The sequence below is a fragment of the Condylostylus longicornis genome, unplaced genomic scaffold (genome assembly GCF_029603195.1).
Source record: "Condylostylus longicornis isolate FDR11 unplaced genomic scaffold, ASM2960319v2 ptg000010l, whole genome shotgun sequence".
NCBI classification, from domain to species: Eukaryota; Metazoa; Arthropoda; class Insecta; order Diptera; family Dolichopodidae; genus Condylostylus; species Condylostylus longicornis.
The window spans coordinates 10,789,157-10,815,881 of record NW_026577979.1 but is presented as its reverse complement, the minus strand read 5'-3'; the positions used below and the strand labels follow the sequence as shown (position 1 = coordinate 10,815,881).

Genomic DNA, 26,725 nt, shown 5'->3' with positions numbered 1-26,725 from the left:
TGCAGCCAGTTACGTATTGAGCATGAAAAATTATTTGCATATTTTGCCAAAATAGGTGAATATTCCTAAAATTTATTTAATTGTTTAAAAAAGCGATTAAAAATTTTTTTAGCAGCAAATAGTAAGTACGTAATTGCATTTTCATCCGTTCAGAAAGTCAATAAACATAAATCACTGATATTACAAATAAACTCTGCTCTTCTTTACCGAATTGTAGGCTTCAGACTATGTTAAGCTACCTTTCAAGTATAATAAAAAATAACCTGTATATTACGTCATTATCTAACAAAAGTCTATACGGAATTATAAGAAATTTTACGTTAAATATTTAGCTAAAAGTAAACGCAATTGTGTGACTTTTTTCGATAGACTAGCCGACACTTAATTTCGGTAGAAATTCATAATGAAACTTCCAAATCTCAATTTAAAATGTATGTTCATAAAAAATAATAATTATTAATCTACTAATAAATTAATAACGCTTTTAGGAAAAATGTAGGATAAACTTAAATAAATTACCACAAGAATGAAAATAAGTGTGCAGTTTAATAATTATTAATATCTTTAACTTATCTATAAATATTTTGCCGATCTGGCAATACTTAATTCGGGAAAATTGTTTATACATATTTATAAAATATTTCTCAAAATTATATTTTTCTCTTCCCCAACAAATTTAATATCATCAAAATGCTCCCCTATTCAGTATTCTCAATTCTCATACGAAAAACACAAAAACAACAAAAAAAAAATAAAAGAAAATAGAAAAATAAATTGGCGGAATAAGTTTTGAATTTCCATTTAGTTTTATTTTGCGTTTTTAGTCAACGATAAGAATTCCATCGAGTAAGTCGTAATTATTATTCGTGTTATGTAATTATTTCGTAATTTGAAAAAATAAAATTTCTTATTATTGAAAAAAAAAACTTAATATTTCGTGATTAATTTAAAAAAAGTATACATACTTGAAAACATCAAACGTTTTTTGCTTTCCTTTTAAAATTTTTTGAAAAAAAAAAAATTAAAATATAAAAAAATACTTATTAGAAAATTATTCACTCGGCCACGGTCAGTCAGTCAAGCCTAATTTGTATTGGAGTGTGGCATAGCATGGCATAATTTCTTTTCTGTTTTCTTATAGAAGCACATGCAATTATACGCGGAATTAATTTAAAAGTGATTTTTATTTTGTTTATAATAAAGAAGAATTTAAAGTATGCAACAAAATACCATAAAAAAAGAAAAAATTAATACAACATTGCCCACTATTTAAGGCAATTTAAAAAATTATATGCTAAATGTGAAAAAAAGTATGTAATTAAAAAAAATTAAAATAAAGTTTTGCTCGATTGAGCATTAAAAGAAGAAAAAATAAATTTAGTTTGTGAATTTTATCATTTTATTTGTTAATTTGCACATTTGAAATTAAAAAATTAAGAAATAAAAAAAAATAAAAAAATGAAATAGAAACTTATTATGTAGGTACATATATAAATGTACATAATATGTATGTATATACCTAAGTACATACATACCTTTTTAATTTAAGCTGTTTATTTAGATTTCTTAAAACGTGCTCCTTTGGTTTTAATTTTTTCATTTCAAAAAATTGCAAACGCAAAAAAAATATATAAATTTTATTTTTTAATTTTAAGAACAAATAAATAATTTGAAATAAATTAGCAAAAATAAAAATGATAATAATGAATGCTAACATACACCCATATAAACTCTAAATTTACTAACTAGATCAAAGTATATCCGAGTCGAGACGATAAATCTTTAGCACATACTTATTTGTGTATAGATCACTTAGGAGCAGAATAGAGCACTAATGATTAACAAACAATGAAAAACATTCTGTTACTTAATTAAAATAAAAACGGGAAAATAATTTTAAATCTCAAAACTTTATTAGACATTTTGATAAGCACTTGTATCTATATAAAGGTACATATTTTAAAGTGTTGCATCAAAATGATTAATTTTTAAATGATTAATTTTTAATACTTAATTAAATAAGTACTTATATAGGTACCTACACGTATAACAAATGTGTCTGCACATTTAGCAAGTCAGCTTCATATTTAAATAAATAATTATTATTTGCTAAATTAAAACCATGTGGAATTTATTTTTGTTTTTGAAATATAAGGTTTTTTACCGTTAATAAAATCCACATTCAAAGATCATTGAAATGTCAAATTTTTAACATCACTGTTATAATTTTTAATCAATCTTTATAAATTTGTTATTCAAACCTACTTCATGCTTTTAAAAAAGCTTTAATAAATTTAATTTTTGAAAACTTATTAAATACATGTAAAGTATATAAGGTTTAGGTGATTTCCCTTAATATAAACCTCCATAAGAAATCGCAACTTCAAGTTATTATTCCTTGATATTATTGTGAAAAACACCAGAAAAGAGTTTAAAACTAAATAAAGATTAATTTCTAATTTTCATTTGATTTAAAATTGATTGAAGAGAAATAGAACTTAAACGAATATTTAATAAAGTTCATGAGCAATTTATGACAACACGTTAAAGGTGGATAGCAAGATGATCAAAAACACATTATCATAAAAGAGAAACAAAGTCAAAGCATGAAAATAATAAAAATGTCAGTATAAAAGGATTTATGTCGAATATTTACATATATATACAATACAAGATTGCATACTTAGTACACTTTTCATAAAATAATGAATGTATTTATTTAAATTTATTATTATGGCGTGACTTTTCGCAATAAATAGACAGATAGGTATATTAAAGGAAGAAATTCGACTGTATGCAAATATATTTACCCTCGTTTCAAGTAAAAAAAATCCTTAATAAGCAGCACATTTACAATACATATAAGCATACAAAAAGGATCCAAATTCTTTTTTAAATATTGAGGTATCACATTTATTGAAGTTGATTTAAAAGTAGTTTTTAAAAATCATGACTATCGTAATTATTTTTTAATAATCGCTTACTTAAACGTTATTGACTGACTTGTACTATATATAAAATGAGCTATTAATCAATACTTATAGTCAATTTGCGGTTGTAGGTACTTAATGTGAATAAAATTTTCTTAACTGCTTTTAAGCTGATTTTTTTCATATTTGTATTGTAATAAGCTTGTACTGGCAACCTAAAATTTAATTAAGTAATATTACATGTAAAAATATTGGATATTAAATTCAAATACCACAAACCTTAAATATGCATGAAATGATGCAAGAATTTTATCGTAATAATCACAAATTGAAAGTTTATTCATGTACTTATATGCTAATATGGCTAATTGAATGAACTTCTATTTTTTGTTTCTTTATACAAATGCATACTTAATCAAAAACAAATTAAAATGTACTGCATTTTTCATGACTAATATTTATAGTTATTTAGTTTGGCTTAAATATAAGTAGTCTAAACCACTGAACAATACACAGTCTAAGCTAGAAAATAAACTGTGAAAACTTAAAAAATCAATTACAACAACTATGTATCATTCGTAATTTTGCCACATAATCCAATCCAATAATTTTAGTGATTTTTAACATTAATGTAATTTGATATTTTCAAAACTACATTTGCAAAGTGTATACTTAATATTAGCGTTATTAAAATAAATTATGAATAGTTTACAATAAATATTAAAATTAAAATTGATGAATGATGACAACTCAAATTCATTAAAATATTTATTATAAATTAGCTAAAATTTCAAAAACACAATAAGTACACACTTATAATATGAGAATGAAAACATTGAAAACGAAAACATTAAATGCATTGTCAAACGATAAGAAAAATTTATCCATTTAAATAATAAAATGAATATTGTTGAAGTGAATGACTTATGCTAAAATAAAAATATTCTAAAATAGATAAATGGAAAATTAAATTAGAATATTAAGAGAGGAAAAAAAAGAGATTGAATGCGCTTCCTGTATTAGAATGAAGAAATCTTACAATTCAATAAAATTTTACCGCGCTTTTAAAAAACAAAAGAAGCAAAATATATATATATATACACCTATTTATTTTAATCTTTGGTATTTCTTCCACTTTAGTGATCATTTTTAAATTAGAACACTTCCGCACTTAACGCCAAGACAATATTACTTATAAACAAAATACAAAATAAAATTTACATAAAATACAAAAGTTCAATCTTATTTTGAAAAAAATTTTTATATGTTAAAGACAAATATGTTTTTCCAATTCAATTAGTTGGAAAATTATAACTATAGTTAGTATCTCAGAATTATTTAAGATTAGAAGAAAATTTACACAAGTATATGTAAGTGTAATAATTTTTCATTAAACCGAACCGCACAATGAAGTGAAGGAGTCTGTATAGAAGTATTTTTAGTAACTTATTCAATTTCAAAATAAATTATGATTAATACTCGTATGAAATACTCAATTGTCTAAATTTTTAATGAGACCTTGTAAAAGGATTAGGCCTCTAACACAAATTAATATTTTATGCCGAATTGTAAAATGCCAATAAGCAAGAAAATAATGTGATATTTTTTCATGATAACCAGGCTGTTACATAAAGTAGCTCTCACTATGTTTTTTTTAATAATATGGACATAGTAACAGCAGATAATCATCGAAAAACAACGATTAACAATGTAAAATGATTTTTTGTTTACAAATAGATTAAGTAACTTTAACTAATTAAACTGCACTGCTAAACTTAGACAAGTAATTATAGATTATTATACTAATGAAAATACAGATAAGATCAAAAAGCTTCAACTTTTTACCAACAAAAATGCTTTAATTTAAATTCCAAATAGAAAAGATTTTTTTTTGTAAAATATTGTTTTCTATATATTTATTAATATAGAAGCTTATTTAATTACATATTTTTTCGTGTCAAGTTGTAAAATTTTCTCAAGTAAGAGTTTAAAATGAAAAATTGGTTCTGGCCTAAGGACAAGTAAATAAAATTTTCCAACAGAATAAATTTCGCTGCTTCTCTTCATAATCTGAAATTTTTGGATTAAGTATAATGTGACCGTATAAACCTTAACGAGGCCGAAATTATAAGTAAATTTAGTGTTAAAATTTTCTTAAATTTGGTATTCTTATATAAGTTCAATAAATGTAGCACAAACATATTATGTAAAATAAGCATTTCTGCCTTTTAACTTTAAATCGATAACTTTCAAATATAAAATCAGTAATCTAAACAATTTTAACGATCTCAAAGCAACAACATTTGCACGTGTAGGATTGAAAAATTGTAAATAAAGATGAAAGCAAAATAATCATAAAAACTGTTTTGAAGGTTATATGATTTTTCTTACATATATGACGTAATCCTTCTTCCAAAGTTTTGTATAGTTTTTTTTCTTTAATAAAAAATACCCCAGTATAATTTAATTATATACTCGTAATTGTTTAACTCATTCTATTAAAGACAAATTAAACTCGAGCATACTTTCTACGCAATACATGACTAGAGATTGAAAAAATTCGTTCACATGTATGTATGTATGTATACATTATACAAACATAGCGACTTCCATTTTTTCTTTGTTATTGTTTCCAAATTCTTAACATCATTTTAGTTTTTCATAAAGCTTTTCTATATAAGGCACGCAAAATATTAAAAATATTTTAAAACCTGTTGATACCATTTTAAAAAGTGTTGATTCAAATAAATTAAAATATTGTTTGGAACGAATTGAAGTTTTACAACAATTTTTGTAAGAAATTCGACCTAATCTTTTAATCTAAATTTGGAAAAATAAAATTATCCTTAATATTCAACTTAGCTTATGTAATTGTAAGAAATCAAGAATTTTAAAAAGTATAACGGATATAGTGAATATTTGTTTCATAAAAAGTAGTTAAAATCTATGGAATAGTAATATTTAGAGGCATTGTGCAATATTTGAATAAAAGGACGAGGTGTTTCTTAGCTAAATAACAAGCATGCAAATATTAAGATTTTTCAATCAATATTTTAAGCTCTAGCAAATTTACATATTATGAAAGTTTCATTGAAACGTTTGCCTTACATTTGAGTATAAATCTTGCCTTACATTTGGGTACGTGCATATTTACATATCTAATCATTAAATGTGGTATGCATACTTTGTACGTAAAGTGTTCTTTTTAAGTAATTTTAGTAACAATAAAAATTTTGATAGCTTCGCAAAAATGTGTAGGGTGTAAAAAATTTAAAAAGCATATATGTATGTATGTAGATTATGCCACACATATTTAAAAATCCTATAAATATTTTAAATAGCGTAAACGCAAAATTAATTTAAAATGTAATAAACAATCACTAATGGTTTTCTATATTTAAAATTTACTACATACATCGCTTACTCTTTCATTCTACTAACATGAATATACCTATATAACTATAAACACATACTATATACTTATGTCTCGATTTACAAAAATTGCAATGACATAATTTCCAAAACGAAGAGCAAAATAGTACTCATATTTTACTTACTACATATTATATATTTTGACATTTCCAGAACGAATAATAAAAAATTATTTAGTAATAATTTATTTTAAAATGTGAAATAATTTGTCTTTATTTTTACAATAAACAATTTAAAATTAATAACTTTATTTAAAATGTTACTAACTGTATATGTTACTAACTGTATATAGCAATAAACATATTATAAAGCTAAAAGATTAAAATATTTGTTTTAAAAGCTATTCAAAAAAAAAAATAAACAAGTAAAAACGTTTCAGTCGGTATGAACCGATTGAATTATACCCTGCACCTTTCATTGTTGTATAGCAATTACTCAAACCAGTGAAACCATTCTATAGAAACTTCACCGATATGTTTGACCTATAATTGGACACACAACTGCCAAGTTTCATGAATCTAATTTTATTACTTTTCCAAATATTTAAAATAAGCTTTTGGACTTGTATGGGAGCCACTCGAACCTGTCAAGCAATTCCACCAAAACTTCGCAAATATATCTGATCTATAATTGGACACACAACTGCCAAGTTTCATGAATTTGACTTTATTATTTTTCCAAATATTTAAAATTAGCTTTTGGACTTGTATGGGAGCTACTCGAACCTGTCATGCAATTCTACCAAAACTTCAGAAATATCTTTGACCTATAATTGGACACACAACTGCCAAGTTTCATGAATCTGACTTTATTATTTTTCCAAATATTTAAATTAAGCTTTTGGACTTGTATGGGAGCCACTCGAACCTGCCAAGCAATTCCACTAAAACTTCAGAAATATATTTGACCTATAATTGGACACATGACTGCCAAGTTTCATGAATCTGACTTTATTATTTTTCCGAATATAAAAAATTTGCTGTTAGGGTTGTATGGCAGCCACCCGAACCGGTGCAGCTATCCCATTATAATTTTTAGGGCATGTGTAGAATATAATTGGACACATGTATACAAAATTTTAAATTTATAGCTTTATTAGTTTTTGAAATATTTAAAATAAACTCTTTGAGTTGTATGGCAGCTACCCGAACCCGTTGTCCGAATTAGTCCAATAACAATAGGGTTCGTCCTTGGCACAAAAGAAGCAACTTGTGAAAGTTTGGTGTCGATTGCATTATTCGTTTTTGAGTTATCGTGCGATCGGACGGACGGACGGACGGACGGACGGACGGACGGACGGACGGACATGTCTAAATCAACGCAGAATTTTACGCTGAGCAAGAATATATATATATGTCCATACCACAGGTGACTCCTTCAAGTAGTTACAAACTCCATACCAAAGTTAATATACCCTTCACGAAGTGCAGGGTATAAAAATTGCTAGGTTTACATTTCAAAGTTTATTCATAATTATGGTTGTCTGAATCTCAAATTTCCATAGACCTATTAATTTTATTCCATAGTTCCATAAAACTATTGTAAATATTTTCACTTTCATTTTCAACAAGTGCAATCTATCGTGAGATATGTAAATATCCCAGAATAAAAATTAGCACACAAAAACGTATTTTGCAATTCAAATTCTATTGCTGAATAAATCAAATTTATTATTGAGCTATTAGAATGATGTTAGAGATAGCACAACAAACATCTCCCCAAAGTGAATATTAACTATTCCTACTTTATATGGTTCGAATTAGAAACAATATGTGTTAGTACTAATTATACTAACTAGAACTGCAATTGCCCAAAATAATTATATATTAAAAGTTAAGTATTATAGATGGCTCTAATCAGTTAATTGAATTTTTGAAATGGAAGTGTTCATTTGAAAGTATTTAATTAAAAATAATTGCATATTCAAAAATACGTAATTGAAATTTCTACAATAGTTTTAGGACAGCAATTCTTAGAAGAGTATATAACATTTACAGACTGTACAATGAAAACTTATTTAGATGGAAAAAAATTAACAAGCATATTTTGCCAGTTAAAACCAATTACATATTACACAATGTGAAGACAATTTCTCATACAAAGCATCCATATCGAATAAAAATCACTAAGTTTTGCAATTCTATAAAACTCACAATAAATTTCTTTTCAGCTTTTCTTTTAAATTAAAATTCACATTAAAAATAAATTTAGTGATTGCAAGTATATTATATAAGTATACGTATGTAAACATACATGTACATTGAAATGGCTATAAAATTTCATTTAATATCTTTAAAAAGATTCTATTTGCGTATGCCTGTACGCAATCTACTTGACTTTTTTAACATTATAAAAATTGAGGAAGAATAATGTAATACATTTCTAATCTTACGTTTATATAACTCTTTTCTATTAGGGGTGTAAAAAAAGAACCTTAAATCTGTTTTTATGGAAAAAAACATTTGAAATTTAATACTTGCATTTTTATGCTTCAGAACTATAGAAAGAAATATGGTAACGGTTAACTTGCATATAAATAAAAACTTGAACAAGTACGTAAAATGAAAGATATTTAAATATTTTTACAGTCAAGAATATTTTCTTTTACCATACTTATAAGCAAGTACATATATGTATATTCTGTAAACTATTAAATATAAATTAGAAAACCTAAAAAAACATAGTTGCATAGCTATCTAAATTATAATTAAATTTTTCTTAAAAGAAAACCAATTCATTTATTTTTACAACTTGTTTTTGTTGTTGCAACCTCAACACAATAATATAATTAAAATTATAATAATGGTAACAAAGTTATTGTAACAAAAAATATTAAATTTATGGGGTAATAAAAACCGAAATCATAAAGGTGCAATACGAGAATATTCAAGATAAGCTAAAAATGCAAGTTATGCGGGAATAAAAATTAATTTTAATTTTCTTTGACTGAAATGTATAATGTGTTGATGGAAAACCTTTTGTTAATAAGTAAATCAAAATTAAAAAATATATGGAATCTTTAGCAGATAACAGTAAGAAAGTGCTAACAGGTGAATGAAACTAAAAAATGTGATTATCGTTGATTGTTTTATGATTGGATGTATAGTTAAAATTTCGAATTAAACTCGAAATTCAAGAAGATTTTCATTTATTCACTGTGTATTTTATTGTTAACATTTATAATTAAGCATTATTTAAAAATAATTAAAAAACCCTGAGCATAAATATAAAATAAAAACTTAATAAATAGTAATTTAAATATTTATTTTCTTATTTCTATATGAATAACCTTAAAAATTGCTTACTTAACTAATATAGGTTTTTATGTGCAAATAAATCTTATACACAATTTCATTTGCTTATTTAAAAATATATTTTATTCTCTTCTTTTGTTTTTCTTTAAATATTTGCTAAAATAAAAGCAATCAAAACAAAGAACCCTCTAATATTTTCTCAAATCAATTAACTTCATCACTGTGCCATAGCAAAATTTTCATATTTTACTTGTTTATTAAGTAAAGTAAATTTTTACATTAACATAAACTCACAATAACATTAATAAACTATTGCATTAGGGGCAAATAGTAATTTACACGAGTAAATATAACAAGTACACAACATTACACTAATACACGTTTTGTGTTAAAAATGAACATATACATACTTAAGTTTTCACAAAAAATTACCATAATTTTGTAATAAAAATTCAATAAATTGTAAAATTACAAATTTAACTTTTAAACTAAAATTGAATCTAAAAAAAGCTTTGGCTACAAAATTAACTTTGTTATCACAATTAATTATACCCAAAGGGCTTAGTATTTACTCTAATACATCACACAACACAACAGTATACATATACATTCAAGGTTCATTTGACACTATTTAGATAAGTAATTGACTTCGATTTAAGCAAATGTATAGTTACGTATATTTTTTTTTTATCAAAGTTCACTACAAAATTACTTAAAAAGCAACATGCATATTTTTATTTAGTGATATAAAAATGCCACCGCGTAGACAATTAACTCAAAAGTTAGCGCTGTGATAACAAAAAAAAAGCATATAAGAAACGAAAAAAAAATAGTGCTAGTTTTATTTTTCAAATGGAAAAAATACAATAAAATGGTCTCTTACGAAAAATATGCGGCATTTTTAATGAATTCTCTAATTAAGAAAATAAATTTACGAGCACGTTTCACAGAAACTTCAACTTTAAAAAAATATATGCTTTGATCCCTTAAATTTATAATGTTTGGAAGTTTTTTAATATTCTATTTAGATATTTATATATACATTTTTAGGGTTGCCAACTGTTCCATAAATTTTTTAAGAGCATTTTTTTTTTTAATTAATTTATTGGGAAAATATGTGAAAAGATATTATATAAAGGTGGGTACACCAATTGTTTGTAAAGCACCACTTTTCATTGAACAAGTAAAAATACCACTTTTAAAAACAATCTACTACAATATTATTTAAATTACTTTCATTCATATACGTATTAAAATATTTCAAATGATTGCTCACATTTAGCAGAGACAAAAAAAAATAAATTGAAAGAGTCGTTAACATAATGATTGAAAGCATGAATTACTTGCGTAAGTTAAAGTAAATAAATACATTTTTTGATGAAATGGCATTTATCGTAGGCTTCCTGCAATTATACAAATTTGGAAAAGCCAAAATTCTAGACAACTACTAGTTGTCACCTAGAAAAAAACGGATATCGAAAATTAAGAAAAAAAAACGTATTTTAGATAACAATAGGGCAGAGATACATAGGTAAAAATTTTCTTGAAAAGATATTTTCGATTAAAAAAAACTACCCTCAAACAAATTCAACAATATTATTTAATAGTGACTTATTAATTAAACTTTCGTAGAAAGATACTGCATTTTGATTTATAATACTTACAAATTCACATTAAAAGTGTTTGTTTTGAAATTTGTTTGTTAACGTACCTAAAGTAATAAGGGCTAGAGTATTAAATCACTTTGAAGAAAATTTTATTTTATTCCGAAATAAATTAGAAATCCTAAACTTGTTTTCGTATACTCGTAGTAAGATGCTCCACATAACCAATTATCATAGTCTTTTCTTATATTTTTATGTAGTTTATTGTAACACAAATGCAAAATCATAAAAATAAAAAGAATTCCGAACTTTATTAACCTCAAAAATGAAAAAAAAAAGAATTTATTTAAGTAAAAGCTATTATCAAATTATAATGTAAAAAACCAATTTAAACTAAAATAACTTGAAATAAATATTAATTATCATATTCAGAAAATTTATTAGGAAATTCTAAAAACAAAAAAAAGAGAAACAAATTTTTTGAAAAGAACAAATCATTTAACACTTTTAATAAATTAATTGAATAAATTTTTCAAGATTATGACATCAATTTTAATAAATAATTTTGTAATAAAAATAAATTAGTTACGATTCTTATACAATGTAAGTATGTATGTATATACCGATAAGTTACATTTTAATTAATTATTATAAAATATAGAAAGAAGGGGAAAGAAAAAAATTAAAATATGAATTTTAAATTAATTGTCAATCAAATATTTTTTTATTTTTTCTTATTAAAAGTAGCTATACAGAAACAGATTTAAATCAAAATAATAATTATATTATCTTTATTTTCAATTAAATTAAATGAACTTAACCTCAATAATTTTGATAAAAACAATAAAAATAGATAATTTTGTATAAATATAAGAAAATTGCAATTTCTAACATATTTAAAGAAAAATAATTTTTATTGTTAAAAACAGAGACACTTTTAAAACTTTGCACTTCCATAATACAATTTTTAGATTATCATTTACAAAGACAAGTATGTTGCATTTTATGATTTAATTTGCTCTACTTTTAATTATTTCAAATTTTTATTGCAATATTTTTGCAAAGAAACAAAAGAAAAGCTATGGTAATCCTGTTATATACGAGTAGCAGCAAAACAATAGGAAAATTATCGCTCAACAACTTTTTTTAGACTGATGCAGTTGGCTTTGTTATTCATTTATGGCGTAATGCCTATGAGCCTAATTGGAATGTTTTAATTCATGCTACAAATATTTTTCAGAATTATATTCGTTTCCAAAATCAACATAGAACTCACAATTTTGTTGTGAAGAGAAGAATAATTGGAATTGTAATTCAATTTGTGCAACATACTAAGACTAATAATTTAATAGCAAATTTCAATCGCTTTAATTCATACATACATATACATATGTACATATCAACAATATTAATTTTCGTCACTTACGATTTACGCATTATAACAAATTGTCAACAATTTTTACTGTCAATTATTTAAGCAAAAATTATTCTCAACGCTGTCATGATATAGAAATCTCAATTAAGTTTTTTAATTTATTTTTAGTAGATTTTGAAAATCCGAAAATAAATATTACTTACATACCAAAATACATTCATATGTGTAGTATAATGTATTGGCGGTGAGACGAAATACTTATTTACAAAGTTAAGCTCTTATTTTTTCTTTAATCGTGAATTTTATTATTCTTTTACTTTGTCATTAATAATTTATTTATTTTTCAAATTATTGATTTGTTGATTTATTAATTTTATCATCAAAATTTAATTAAGCTTAGAATATTATTAGATAGACTTAGAAATTATGTCAATAGCTACGAATATTTTTTGCTATATTTGCTACTTTGCAACTGTTATAAGAAATAATAAAATTATAGCTTTAAAATTATAACCCCTTTATATGAAAGCATTGCTTGTCTTCATAGCTACTTTGCGAAAAATGCCATATTGTTCTTGAAATAAGCGGATATTTATCATTTTAATTCATTATAAATTTAAAATGATAAAATCATTTTAAAAATATTAATTGAAAGCTTTATTTCTTTTATTTAAGATAATGAGATAAAGTTGTAAAAATAAATTTAAGAAAAAAATTATCTGCTGACAGCTAAACAATAATTTATTTAATAGACTTATTTAAGCTAGTTAACATAAAATATTTTACACCTACTTGAATTATATTTCAAACGTTTTAAATTACATTGTAATAAGACACGAATTTTTAAATCGCAAATAAAATAAATAAAATTTTTTATTATACTCGTAATAAAACACAAATTTTTATGCTCATTTTATTTTACACCAAGCGAACAAGCATAATTATATGGAGGTCAATGTGTTCTTTCAAATAAATCAAAATATTTACATGCATACCTACATACATATGTATGTATATTTTTAAATTGTTAAACTTAAAAAAATTACACATTCAGAGAAATATGGAAATAGCATCTAAATATGGTTGCTTCCTATAAAAGACTAATTCGGTTACTAGTTTGACTATAAACTACATGGTCCTATATTATATATATGTACCTATATTTTAGAAAAATTTTTGGATTTTTTGAGTTCAAGTCTTCATTACAACGAAGTAAGCAATTTCGAATTCCCAGATACTTTTCTGAATTTTCAAAAATATCGCGAGGAATGAAGATTTTTTTAAATTCAAAATTATAACTTTAAAAATAATTAATACACAATAATAACTCATAAACTGAATTTTATGTACATACATATGTCAATAACCGTATTATGAATTTTTGAAGTCAGAGATTATTTTAATACTTAAGATAAAAATTATTTACGTACATATGTATATGCTTACATATTTATGTATATATACAAATATATGTACATCTGTGAATATTGTGTGTAATTCTATTTTTTTCTAAATATTTATTAGTTAAGTTATGCAATGTGACAAAAGAGTATATACATACATAGATACATACACACATACATAAGATTTAATACATGGTAGGTATTCCTGCCCTACCAATTGACACGACAATATGATCTTATTTACATAAATTGTTGCATCAGCAATCATAATTAACATTGTATAAGTACACATACATACATATATATGTACATAGAAACTCGTTTACGTGAAGAGGAATCAAAATTTATAAAACGCTCATTGTACAAAACAAATAACAAACCACCTCAAAAATACAGATTTTTTTTTTAATCAAATTTAAACGAAAACAGTTTTTGCTGCGATTCCAATTTAAAATTTATTATTTATAATTGGCATTCTAAAAATATTATTAATTTTTCAGACATTATGGTGCTATAATTGTATAATAATCATAATTGTCATACTTTTTTTGGCCAACGCTAACACAAATTATATCAAAATACGGTATTAAATAAAAACTTAATAATATTTGTTACCAAATATTTTTTCCAAATAACGTATACATGTATGTCTGTATGAATCTATACATATATAATATGTTTGTTATATGTATTCCTATTCATATTGTACAGAAAAAACTTACTTGCTTCATTGATCATTTCAGAAATTCCAAGATATGTGTACCGTACATATGTACATACGTTATAAAAACAAAACAGAAACCATTTTTATACATACTTACATACATCTAAGACCATATTTATAAAGTAGAATTTGACCTTCAACTTGTCTTATAGACTTATAATTTATTATGATAAAAAAAAACTCTTGATTGAGTTTGAATTTCTTAACCAAAAAAATAATTTAAACGCTTAATAAGACCAATAGAAACAAAAATACAAAAATATTCCACCAAAAATCATCGCAACGAAAGAAAAACAAAAAAAACGCCTAATTTATCTGTCCCAGCGCTAATGAAACATAAAAAATAGACAACAGAATAAAGAGAAAAAACAAAATGTTTGGGAATTATTTAGCGATATTACATCATTTCGACACGTCATAACATTATTTTGCAAAAATTATAATTCCTATACATTCATACATACTTACATGAGTTCACAATATAAAAAATGTTAAAAATATGTATAACTTAGATAGTTCAAATGTGTAATGTCGCCATCTTAATCAGAAATATTTTATGTCACAATTTGAAAACTTTACAGAAAGGTCGTTTTAAGTTTATGAATCTTTACCTAGATCATAAGATTTGATAATTAAACACGGAAAATTGTAGTCTGAGCTAAGACTTGACTTATTTTTAAAACTAAAGTCCGTATTGAAAGAAATTAAAGTTTTTCCTTGCCGAATAAAACTCGGGTTTTACAGAAGAAATAATTTTTTTGTGTTAACATAATGTAGTATTATTTGCCTGCACTTATTATTCAAAGCTGGATTTAAAATCATGATCCAATACGAGGATATGTATACATATACGTACTATTACTGAAATTCTATTAATCAAATTCATACATACGCACAGTACATATTATGTATAGCTGCTTGTAGACATTTTATAGAAATAAATAAAATTTTTACACAAATCTTAAAAATTTTAGTTTTTCGACTATTGTTTTACGAACTTCATTGTTTATTGATTCCAGAATATACACTATATAAGTTTGTAGTTATATATATTTAAATCTGTCAGCCCACATGTCATGCCTACATATACATTATATTCTGTAAGCATTAACAATATTAACAAATAATTTGTTCTAGACTAAATTCTAATGAGGAACTCAATTACATTATAAATACATACTTTAGTAAATATTACACTTGCGATAGAATAGACAAAAAATTATGAATGCCAGAAAAATGGCTAAAATTTTAGTATTATACAAATAATTTGAATTTTACTGAATTTTACTGGAGTTCAGTACAGACCCAAATTAAAAATACTTACTTAAATTCGTGTTTTACTGAAACCAGGAAACAAAAAAAAACGTCAAAATTATGTAAGCGTATTATTGTTATAAAACACATTACTTATATATATAAGTATACGTACATATATTTAAGGTGAAAATTATAAAAATAATTTCAGTCAAATAAATAGGTCAAATGGAAATAGGAAAAATACGGTGAGCATTTGATTAATGTTTACATTTAATATGTGCCCAGTATACAACTGACCCAAATAATTGGGCACGTTAAATTTGCAAATAATTCATTACAGAAAAATAATTTTGTTAAATAATCTCCAATAATTTGGTAAAAAATATAATAAGTTCCAAACAAAATACATTTCTATGTACATAATTGAAATTGCTGTTGAAATATAACAGCAATCTGTTAACCTGGTACTCAAAGTATTTTCAAATGTGCATATACATTTCAGCGAAACTTTATGTGTTACTACACAATTCAACAACTAGAACCATAAATTGAACTGTATGTGTAAGCATCTTTTTACTGCAATGTTACAAGTTAGAACTTAGAACTCTCATTTTGTACACACATATATTACTTATTTTATAAAGAATTATACGTTTTCTCAAATATTTCATTTATATTTTAAGTTTCAAAAGCAAGCATAAAACTACACACATTTCTTTATAAATAAAAGTTCATAATTGACATGAATCAGTTTCACTTAAAGTGCAATACAATTACAATCATATTAACCAAACAAAAAATGTTTGTAAATTAACATAGAAATATTTACATATTGTCGCTACATATAAATTATTTTTACAGAAAATAGTGCTTCATACAACAAAACTCATAGTGTTCATATAATGTAAGCGTATACAATTTCTATGAAACAACTTGAATTTTATATTGTACATTTTCCATAAATCAGATGATTTATATATCTGAATGACACGATGATGAGCCATTGTGTAAAAATATAACTTTAATTGAGGAAAAATTTTTTAATTTATTTTTCTCATAAATTTTACATAGACTTTCAATCACACAATAAATATATTGTGCTTACATCAACAAACCAATAAAATAATGTGTACATTCGTATACATACATACATACATATATCTAAAATATATTAATAATAATATTGAAAATATGAAACTTATTACTATATCCTAAAATTATTGTATTATATCATAAAAATATTTTCGCATTGACATTCGAAGGCCTTGAAGATTTTCATATAATAAAAAGAAAAAAAATATAATTTACGCATTTGAAGAGCTAAGAAAATTTTTAAAAAACTAAAATATATGGCACATAAAAGACAGAAATTTTATATGTAAGCAGTTAGGGTAAATAATGAATATTAAATTTTGTAGAAAAAATAGAAATAAGTAGCTATGCAATATTATTGTTTTAAAATATTAATTTAAATTATTGGATTTTTGCAAAAATTTAGATGTATATAAATAGGTTATTATAAAAATTATAATTGGACAGGCACGAAAGAGAATAAAAAAATATGGAAGATAAATTTGTAAAATTTAATGGAAAAGTAAAAAAAAAATTTAATTAAGTAATAGCAAAATATTGATTTTTTAAAGCACATCTCTTCTTAATATGAAACAATTGATTGGAAGGTAATTGAGACGTTGGTGCTATTTGCACGAAAGAAATAGAACTTTTTGTTATTTTAATTAAGTAATAAAATCTAAAAAATTATTTATAAAGACATTTTTATTTGGCTGCATCTGTAAAAGCATATTGTTTATTACTTTTACGATCGTACAAAGAATTTACAACTTACCATAGAAACAATACTATGAAAGCTGAAATGGAGAATTGCAATGTCAGAGTTTCTGGAATGCTCGATCCGACTAAATGATCGAATACAAATAATTAAATTAAATAAAAAAAAAATTAATAAAAATTACGTTCAAAGATGGGATAAGAATCAATTTTGGAAAAAAAAGTTAAATTGCTAAAAAAAATTGCAAACTTTTAGGAGCATTCAAAACGTTTTCTTGATTTTCTTGTTTTTTTGAAATTATTAAATTAAAAGTCTTAATAAAATAAAATTGTCAAAAATAAAAATTTAAAAAAAAAATACCTGAAATGGAATGAATCAAAGCAACAAACTTTCTTGGTGATATTTAACTGATATTATTGATCACATTTTTAAAGAATTGTTATTGAGAACTAATGGACGGACTGAATAAAACTATTGAGCTCATTTGTTTATAAAGGTTTTTAAAAATATGCTAAAAATATTTTTTATTATTTATAATAAGAGAAGCAAAAAAACAAAGCACATTTTTGTTGATTCCATTATGTAATGGTTTTTTTTTAATTTTTTCAACATGAAATTTATTACTTCTATTGATTGCCGAAAATGGCTAGCTAATTTGATTAGATTAATTCATTCAATCTACATAATATTACCTACAGAGTGTAATAAATTGAATTTTTTTTTATACTTTTATGGAAAATAAAATAAGTCATAGTGAGCTAAAAAGGAAAATGGGGCAAAGTATAAAATAAGTTTTTGATTTTTATTTTTCTTAAATGAAAATATGCCATGGAAAACCCTAATGCAACATATATGGAAAATTCAATGCGATGCGATGTAATTTGGATTTAAATTTTTTTTTTTGCAAAATTTGACAAAAAATTGTTTCAAATTTAAATAGGTTATTTGAAATTTTTTACAAGTTTTCAAAAGTAACAATATTATTAAATTTTTCTATTTTAAATATATACTTGAACGAATTAATTTTTTTTTAAATAAATACGCGATTGTGCCTTAATGCTTAAGCATAATTGATAAAGCAAGTTTTATGAAGGAGCTAATTATGAATTTTTCAAATATTAGATTTTAGAATCAAGATTAAATAGAATTGAAAGATGCATATTATTTTTCAAAATTCTCTATAATTAACAAGTCTAATGCCGCACGATTATGCATAAAAATCATATACGAGTGATTCAAATACTCTTAAATTCAAGTAATCCCAAACATTTTTTAAACTCGCTGTAGTTTATATGTAAATCCTAAAATCAAAACAATAGAAAAAAAAACTCACATAATTGCTAATAATTTAAAAAACACATTATTAATTTGAATAATAAAATGGTTTGCATAATTTGTACATTCGATATTGTGATGCAATTGACGTCAAGTAAAATAATGTTTTCTGTACTTGAATTATTTTTTATAAAAGAAATTCAAAATATTGTTCATTATTATGTAACATACTTGATCTTAATCTTAATTAGCAAAAAATTCAAGTATTTACAACACAAAATATATGCATATAGCATTACAATTTTGAATTCAAATTAAGAAGCGCCACATTCAATATTATATTTTAAGAAAGATTCCATAATTCTACAGTTATTAAAAATAAAAGAAATTTATGTAATTTCTACTTAACAATAAAATAAATAATGTACGTGTATAGAAAATAAAAAACGCACAAACAAGTAAATAATCTACGCACGCATACGTACACTTATAATTCATTTATTATCCAAGTTTCTCATATTAAAATGGAAAATGCGATTTTAATTCATCTTCCATGAAGATTCATTTAAAATGAAATGAAAATAAATAACATTAAATTAAAATTCTATAAATAAACTTTTAGAACGTACGCATACCAGATGGCTTTTTTTTATACTTATAGAATTTTTATTATTTTATAATTTAACCGGCGAAGCCTAAAACTACATAATAAATGTAATTGATTTCTTGTTTCAGTTTCAAGTGGAAATTTCCTATTTTTAGAATATGTTTTAACATATTTTTAACTTACATATATGCATGTATACATACAATAAATATTTATAGTTTAATTGGTAATTGAAGAAAAAAAACGAGAAATAAATTCAACTTTTACTTAAAATTTTTTGTTAAAATTTTGTTTTTAAAAAAATTTACTCACAGTTGATTCCATTTAAACGGAACTCAGGAAATAAAATCTACTCAGGTCATGAATTCTTGATCAAATACAAATAAGTCTAAAAAAGATTGCAAGCACAGATTAAAAAAAGAAGGGGAACTGGTAGGAATTGAATGAATGAGGATCCTCAACTTGAGTAGAAATTTTGTCACTATCCAAGACGTGAATGATCTGACGATTTTGTAAAGTGTTTGCGAATCGAATTTATTACTTAAAATCGCGATTATATTGTCAAATTTTGGGGCATAATAATCAACTTAAATTTTTGAAAAGCCTTTGTTTATACATAAAGTAACAAATCCACATTTAGGTATTGCTAAATTTTTTAATGGAAAAATTTTCCAATATACCATATTCCTACTTAGATATTATGTGTAAAATTCAATTCACGCTAGAGAAGATACTAAATTCCTAATTTTCTATGTATCTTATTCATTGAGGATCACTATATAAAATATTTGATTTCGGAAAACTGTAATGATTTTAAATTGAACTTTACTGTAAATTTATGAACATCAATAGAAAACATTTTTATACTTTATATATACATTTACCTACGAATTAATTTACATACATAAATAAATAATTAACAAAAAAATGTTTAGAATTTACTAAGAATCGTCAAGGTATTTCCGTCTGTTCTGTTTCAGTGTTTTTTGTTTATTTAAAAAGTTTTGAAAGTATGTGAACATACGTAATTTATGTATGCATGTATATTCGAAATGTATTCTTACATAAACAACCTATTTAAGTACATTTGTATATTACATTCAATTTATACACCTATGTACACAATAACATCACAACCAAAATAAAATATTCTTAATTTTCTTAATATCAGAAAAAAAATTAAAAGCAATATACATAATAACTTGAAAACACAAATTATAATAAACTTTCAAAAATTTTAATACTTTGATGGAACCGGCGGATCGGAGTGAAAAAATTAAATTACCAAAAAATCTTTCCAACTAAGAAATCTTCTCAAACTTTTATGGGAATTGGTTTTTGGAAATTTAAGTCTAATACTAATTGGTTGGCATACTGAATATCTTTAAATTATTAGATTTGAAGTATACATGTAGTAAAATAGGTATAATGCTCTCTTTTTTTTTTAATTAGCTGCAATTTGCAAAAATTATTAAGAAAGGTGCATGTTCACCTTAAAATAAACCGTTTTTACCTCTTGCAAATAGACATAGCGAAGTTTTTTCATTTTCTTATATGGTAAGAAAAGTGAATGACCCCTATAATTCATGCATTCAGAACAACATAAAAATCGATAAAAAAATTCAAAATAGTTTCAAACGCATTCAAGATTGAAATTAATCGAAATGAAATTTCTTACTAACTTGATAAATTCAATAAAATTAAAAAATTTTTTTTTTAATTTCACCCTGTTATTATTTTGAAAATTTTATTATTTATTTACTTTAATAATGTTAAAAATTATATCAAAAAAAAAACCTAATAAAAAATATTAGTCATAAAATTCACCAAAAATTTAACCTATTTTTAGTAACTAATCTAATCTCTTTTATTTATACTTGATATGTTTTATGATAAGAATTCTTATTACACGTGTAGGTATAGGTGAAACACATTATCTGCTTTGAACTTTTATCAAAATAATATTGACTTAGAGATAATAAAGTTTCGCGGAATCAAAATACTGGTTTTGATAAGTACAAAAATAATTAAATAAAATATTAAATGCAGAACTTGACAATTTATTAAAAATATAAGCGAAATACACTTATTCTTAAAAAAATTATAATTAATAAGTTAAAAAGCAATTACTTGAAAGAAGAATGAAAAAATTTAATTAGTAAGTATTTGAGTGTTATTTAAGTTCACCTTTAATGACTTTAAGTCGCGTTTAAATTAGAATGAAATTAAATCGCTTCGAAAGTTCTTAGAACGGAACTTAGCTAATTTAACTATACTTATTTAAAAAATAATAATAATTACAAAACAACAATTTGTACTCGTATTCTTATTCTATTAAGCCAGTTTGCCAGTTTACATTGAAATAAAATCTTTAGGGGTTTTAATTGTTTAAAAAATTTTTAGGGGCTACAATTGTTAATTATTATAGGTTCCAGTATAAAATTTAGAACTCTTAGTTATACTTAAATATAATTAATTATACGTGCTATAAAAGAAAAAATTAATTGTTTTTTTATTTAAATTAAAATTGATGATAACTATAGAGGACTATATTAACTATTTATTGAAATAGTTCACCCCTCTGTTAATTTGTAGTAATTATTCCAAAACGCATCCACTATCTATATTATGTTAATTTTAATATTTTAAGCAATTCCAAAACAATTTTAAGTCCAGAATTAAATATTTCAGAATTAATTTAGTTCAAAACTAAAATTATATAGGTCGAATTATATAGGTCTATTTCCAAAAATACTCAAAGTCTAAACGAAACATATTAAGTATTTATTGTCTTATTTAAATTCATAAGTAAAAAATTATAAAAAAAAACTCTTGAATCGCAAGTCTTCAAAAAAAGCAATTTTTTTCAAAATTTTTTTCTTTGATATTAAGCTTATTTAAATTCTTTTTCTCGTTTTTAAAGAGTATTTTTTTTTACTTAACCACTAATTTATTACTAATATGCTAATTTATTTTGAAATTATTTTAAAAGAAAAAGTTGGAACAAAAAACCATCACATCAAATTTAAGAAAATAAACTTAAATAAAAATTTTTAAAATAAATAGAATTTTTTTTTCAAAAAATAAAAAGTAAGAGAAATGTGAAATCCATGTGCTTCAAAATATTACAAAGAAAAAAAACAGTAAATAACACTAAAATTTTTAAAAATAATTACGTAAGTAATTCGAATGTGAAAACACATGTATGCAAATAAAAGTATACTACAATCTTACATGTAAATAAAGCAAAATGGGAAAACGACAAATCACATTAATATTGAAATATTTCCTAATATTTCCACAAATAATTCAAATAATTTATGGATATGAAGAGTTTGGCCAGCGATTGGATTACATAAGTTTACCATATAAAGAAACGAAAAATATAACATGTGTTGCACATGATGCATCATTTATCTGTGATTGTCATAATGTTGACGAAGTAAGTATTTTAATCATTTAGTTAATTAGTTTAAATTACTTAATTTTATTTAATTAAAATTAAACTGAAGGTATAAGTATAGAAAAAATTAAATTTACCTACTTAGTTCAAAAATTTTTACTAAATTGTAAATATTATGCTGTAAAATGTATATGACCATGTTGTTTTATTAAATCTTTATGAGATTCTGCAAATAAACACTCAGCAATGTAGCCTCTTCCTTTTTAAAGTACATAATGCTTTACTAGAAGCATTTTTCAAAGTTTTCAACACTTTCTGTATTTTTTTAACCTATAATATAGCCAAACATAGCTCTAATAATTAATTTGAAACAATGTTCTAACCAGATAAGCCAGTTTCAAATTTTCTTTTTACAAAATTTCAGTTGTAAATTTTTCTTTGGTCAAGATTAACCAAAAGTTATTATTATAATGATTATAAACAGCTAACAATATTGGTTTTAAGAACCAATAAAAACAACTTACAATATGGGTTTAAAAAAATTACGCATTTAAACCTTGTTTAAATTGTAATTAAAAATAAAAAATTGAAATCATTTTCAGGTTCATTTTCAGGTATTAGATATTGGAAAAATTCACTAAAATATAATTTACTTGAAATTATTAATCTTATCTTTTCAATAATAATATTTTTGGTATGAGTGTATATATGTACATACTTTTATGCTGTGTAAGTAGATATTTATAACACATTCACTTATCTACTTATCAAAATCAAAAATATTGATTTAAGCGGCGAAACTTTCTAGCTATCATAATAAACACTCATAGGTTAATATAAAACTTGAAAGTTTAATAATATTTTTTCTAAAATAATGCAAAACTTGATAAGCATAAATAAGTAAAATCACAAGGAAATTGTAATTAATAATTATAAGTAATCTAACTTTACATAAGTAGCAAATATGAAAAAGTTTTACTTGAAAAATTCTACAAAAATGGTTATTTCCCGAACTCAAAATGTTATAATTATTTTTCTAATAAATGATGGCCAATCTTAGTACCGGATTTTTAGATAAAAAATTTTTAAAGTTTGTTTTCTTTTTAAAATTCAGAATAAGTAATTAAATTTAGATTTTCGTTTTTTGAAATTCTGTAAATCTAGAATATAATTTTCTCATAATGTCAACCATTTAAACAGACATAAGGGCAACTGTAAGTAGTGTTAAAATAATTTGAGTTCTTAGTTTGGAATACAAACTAAGTTGCAATAATAGTTGTTGTTAAGAAGTTGGGAAATGACAATTTAGTTCAAAATTATCAGGTTTTTCTTAAAAATTTCTTTATCATCTATTAATACTCATTTATATCTATATATGTGTGTATATATACCCTACACATCTTTTTTAATTTTTTTTTTATTACAGAATTTGTTCCTTCCACAATTAGATGGAAATGTATTTCAAGTATTAGTTAGAAACTGTGAATCAATAGAAGTTGGGCCATATTTACTAGAGAATGTTCAAGGATTAAGAACAGTAACATTTCAAAATATTAGAGATCTCAAATTAAACCAAAATTCATTGGCGTACCAATCAATAAATGGCTATCGGAGGCTAACATTTGATCAAGTAGATATTATAGTGACAAAACTTAATTCCAAAACTTTACATAATTATTTTATTTTTTTAGGTGCAAACAATTGAAATAAATTCACACGCTATAAGCGGAAATATTGAAGAAATAATTTTTCAATCAAGTGGTATACAAAATATCCAACCTTATGGTATTACAACAAAATCATCTAATGGAATTATAAAATTTGATTCAACATATATTGATGTAATAGATCGACATGTAAGTCTCCGACAATACACATCTTCATACCAATGTATATATAATTTTTAATCACCTCAACATGTTAATCACATTAGCGATAATATTAGATTTTTAATCAGAACAGTATAATTAAATAATTAATATTTTAAAATTAAATGAAAATTTCTGATTTTTCATCTTTTTTTATATCGGTTTGAACAATCAACACAAAGAACTTTAAATGTTTATAGACTTATTAATTTTAGCAGCATTGCTCTGCCTTATACATCTTCCCTGCATCATATGAAACGATCTAGTAACAAATATGTACAATTTTTTTATTTTTAGGCATTTAAGAAATTTACCATGGAACAGTTGATTATTACGAATACAGTTTTAACATCAAATCTACCATCACAAAGTTTTTATGAAATTAAAACTCAACAACTCTTAATACAAAATGTTACATTTAAAGAAGTTTACTTTAATGCATTCCATTTCGAAGGTATATTAAAATTTTAGCAAATTAATAAAATTACAAAAATTTTATCACAATACGCTTAAAAATTTTTATTAAGCAAAATTATATTTTTTATAGAAATTAGCATGGCAGTAATACGAGATAACAATTTTATTAAAGTTAACAGTGATTGGATATCAGCTGGTATCAAATCTGGTGTAATAATTGAAAATAATAATTTCGGCGAAACAAACCGATTAGCTTTTGCCGGTAAATTTAATATTTTTTATCAAATTTATTCATTTCTAATTCAAGTATGATTCAATTACAAGTGATATAATTAATACTTAATACGAAAAACTTTAAAAAATATAAAATAATTTTTTTTTGTGTTTTATTTTTTTATAGGATTGTACCAACACAAAGATTATGTAAAGAGTACGAAAATGGAATTACGTCTTAATGAAAATATAATACGACAAGTTTTAAATTATAACGAAGATGTTCAACCATTAAAATTAGATGATAATTTTAATATAATGATAAGAAACTTAACATATTTAAATAATTTTCCATGTCATATAAAGGATAAATTAGATAAGAATTCATTTTATAAAATTTTTTCTGATACAGTTTATTTTCAAAGTAAAACTGAGCCAATTAAATTACAATCAGTCAGAAGAATTTTAGAAACAGAATGTGAAGAAATATCATATTTACCTTATATAATAGGCGGTTCAGTAGCTTTAATTATTTTATTAATATTAATTACAGCTCTTATAATATGGTATATAATGAGAAAAAGAGCAGCCCAAAAATTAAATATAAATAATCCAGAACCAAGAACATATGAGGAAACTCAAATAGTATTGAAAGTAGAAAATGCTGGACTCTTAAAGACTGATTTGTAAAAAAAATTTCCACCACAGATTAATTATGTATAATTTTGTTGCACAATAAAAGGCAAATACACATACATAAAATCGGAAGACAAAAAAATCTGTTAATAAAAAATTCATTTTATAATATTTGTGATTGATATTTAAATATTGAAATTTTATATTGTAAAATTTGTGTATGAATTGAAATTAAAATAGCAATAATTAAAACTAAAGATTAAAATACGTAAGTACCCTGAATACTTTAATATCATAAAACTATAATTATGTAACTATTAAAAATTGTAAATTATATAAGTATAATAATATTTTAAATTGTTAATAATCGTAGAGCAGAATTAAACGTTAAGAGTTTCGAATTTTTTTGAATATAAAGTTCTCTCTCTTTTCCTATTATAAATTAAATTAAATAATGTATATACATAGTGTAATGTATTAATTAATTAAAGTACATTTTTATGAATTTTAAGCTTGATTGTAATATTATGTATAATTA

General features: G+C 23.4%; 1 protein-coding gene across 4 annotated transcripts; it reads left to right on the top strand.

The window, feature by feature from the left end:
- The first annotated feature begins 842 nt into the window (after positions 1-842).
- Positions 843-26,723, top strand: LOC129618690 (uncharacterized). 4 transcript variants are annotated; one of them, XM_055533597.1, is made up of 7 exons: positions 843-1,310; positions 22,742-23,092; positions 24,480-24,683; positions 24,745-24,909; positions 25,219-25,375; positions 25,469-25,600; positions 25,739-26,723. In XM_055533597.1, the coding sequence occupies exons 2-7, from the start codon at positions 22,901-22,903 to the stop codon at positions 26,239-26,241; spliced, it is 1,353 nt and encodes a 450-aa protein (XP_055389572.1). In that variant the 5' UTR covers positions 843-1,310; positions 22,742-22,900; the 3' UTR covers positions 26,242-26,723. The 4 variants fall into 4 exon arrangements, with proteins under 4 accessions (XP_055389572.1, XP_055389571.1, XP_055389573.1 ...); XM_055533596.1 differs by having other exon boundaries at positions 22,643-23,092; XM_055533598.1 differs by lacking the exon at positions 843-1,310 and adding an exon at positions 1,387-1,482.
- Positions 26,724-26,725: the final 2 nt, after the last annotated feature.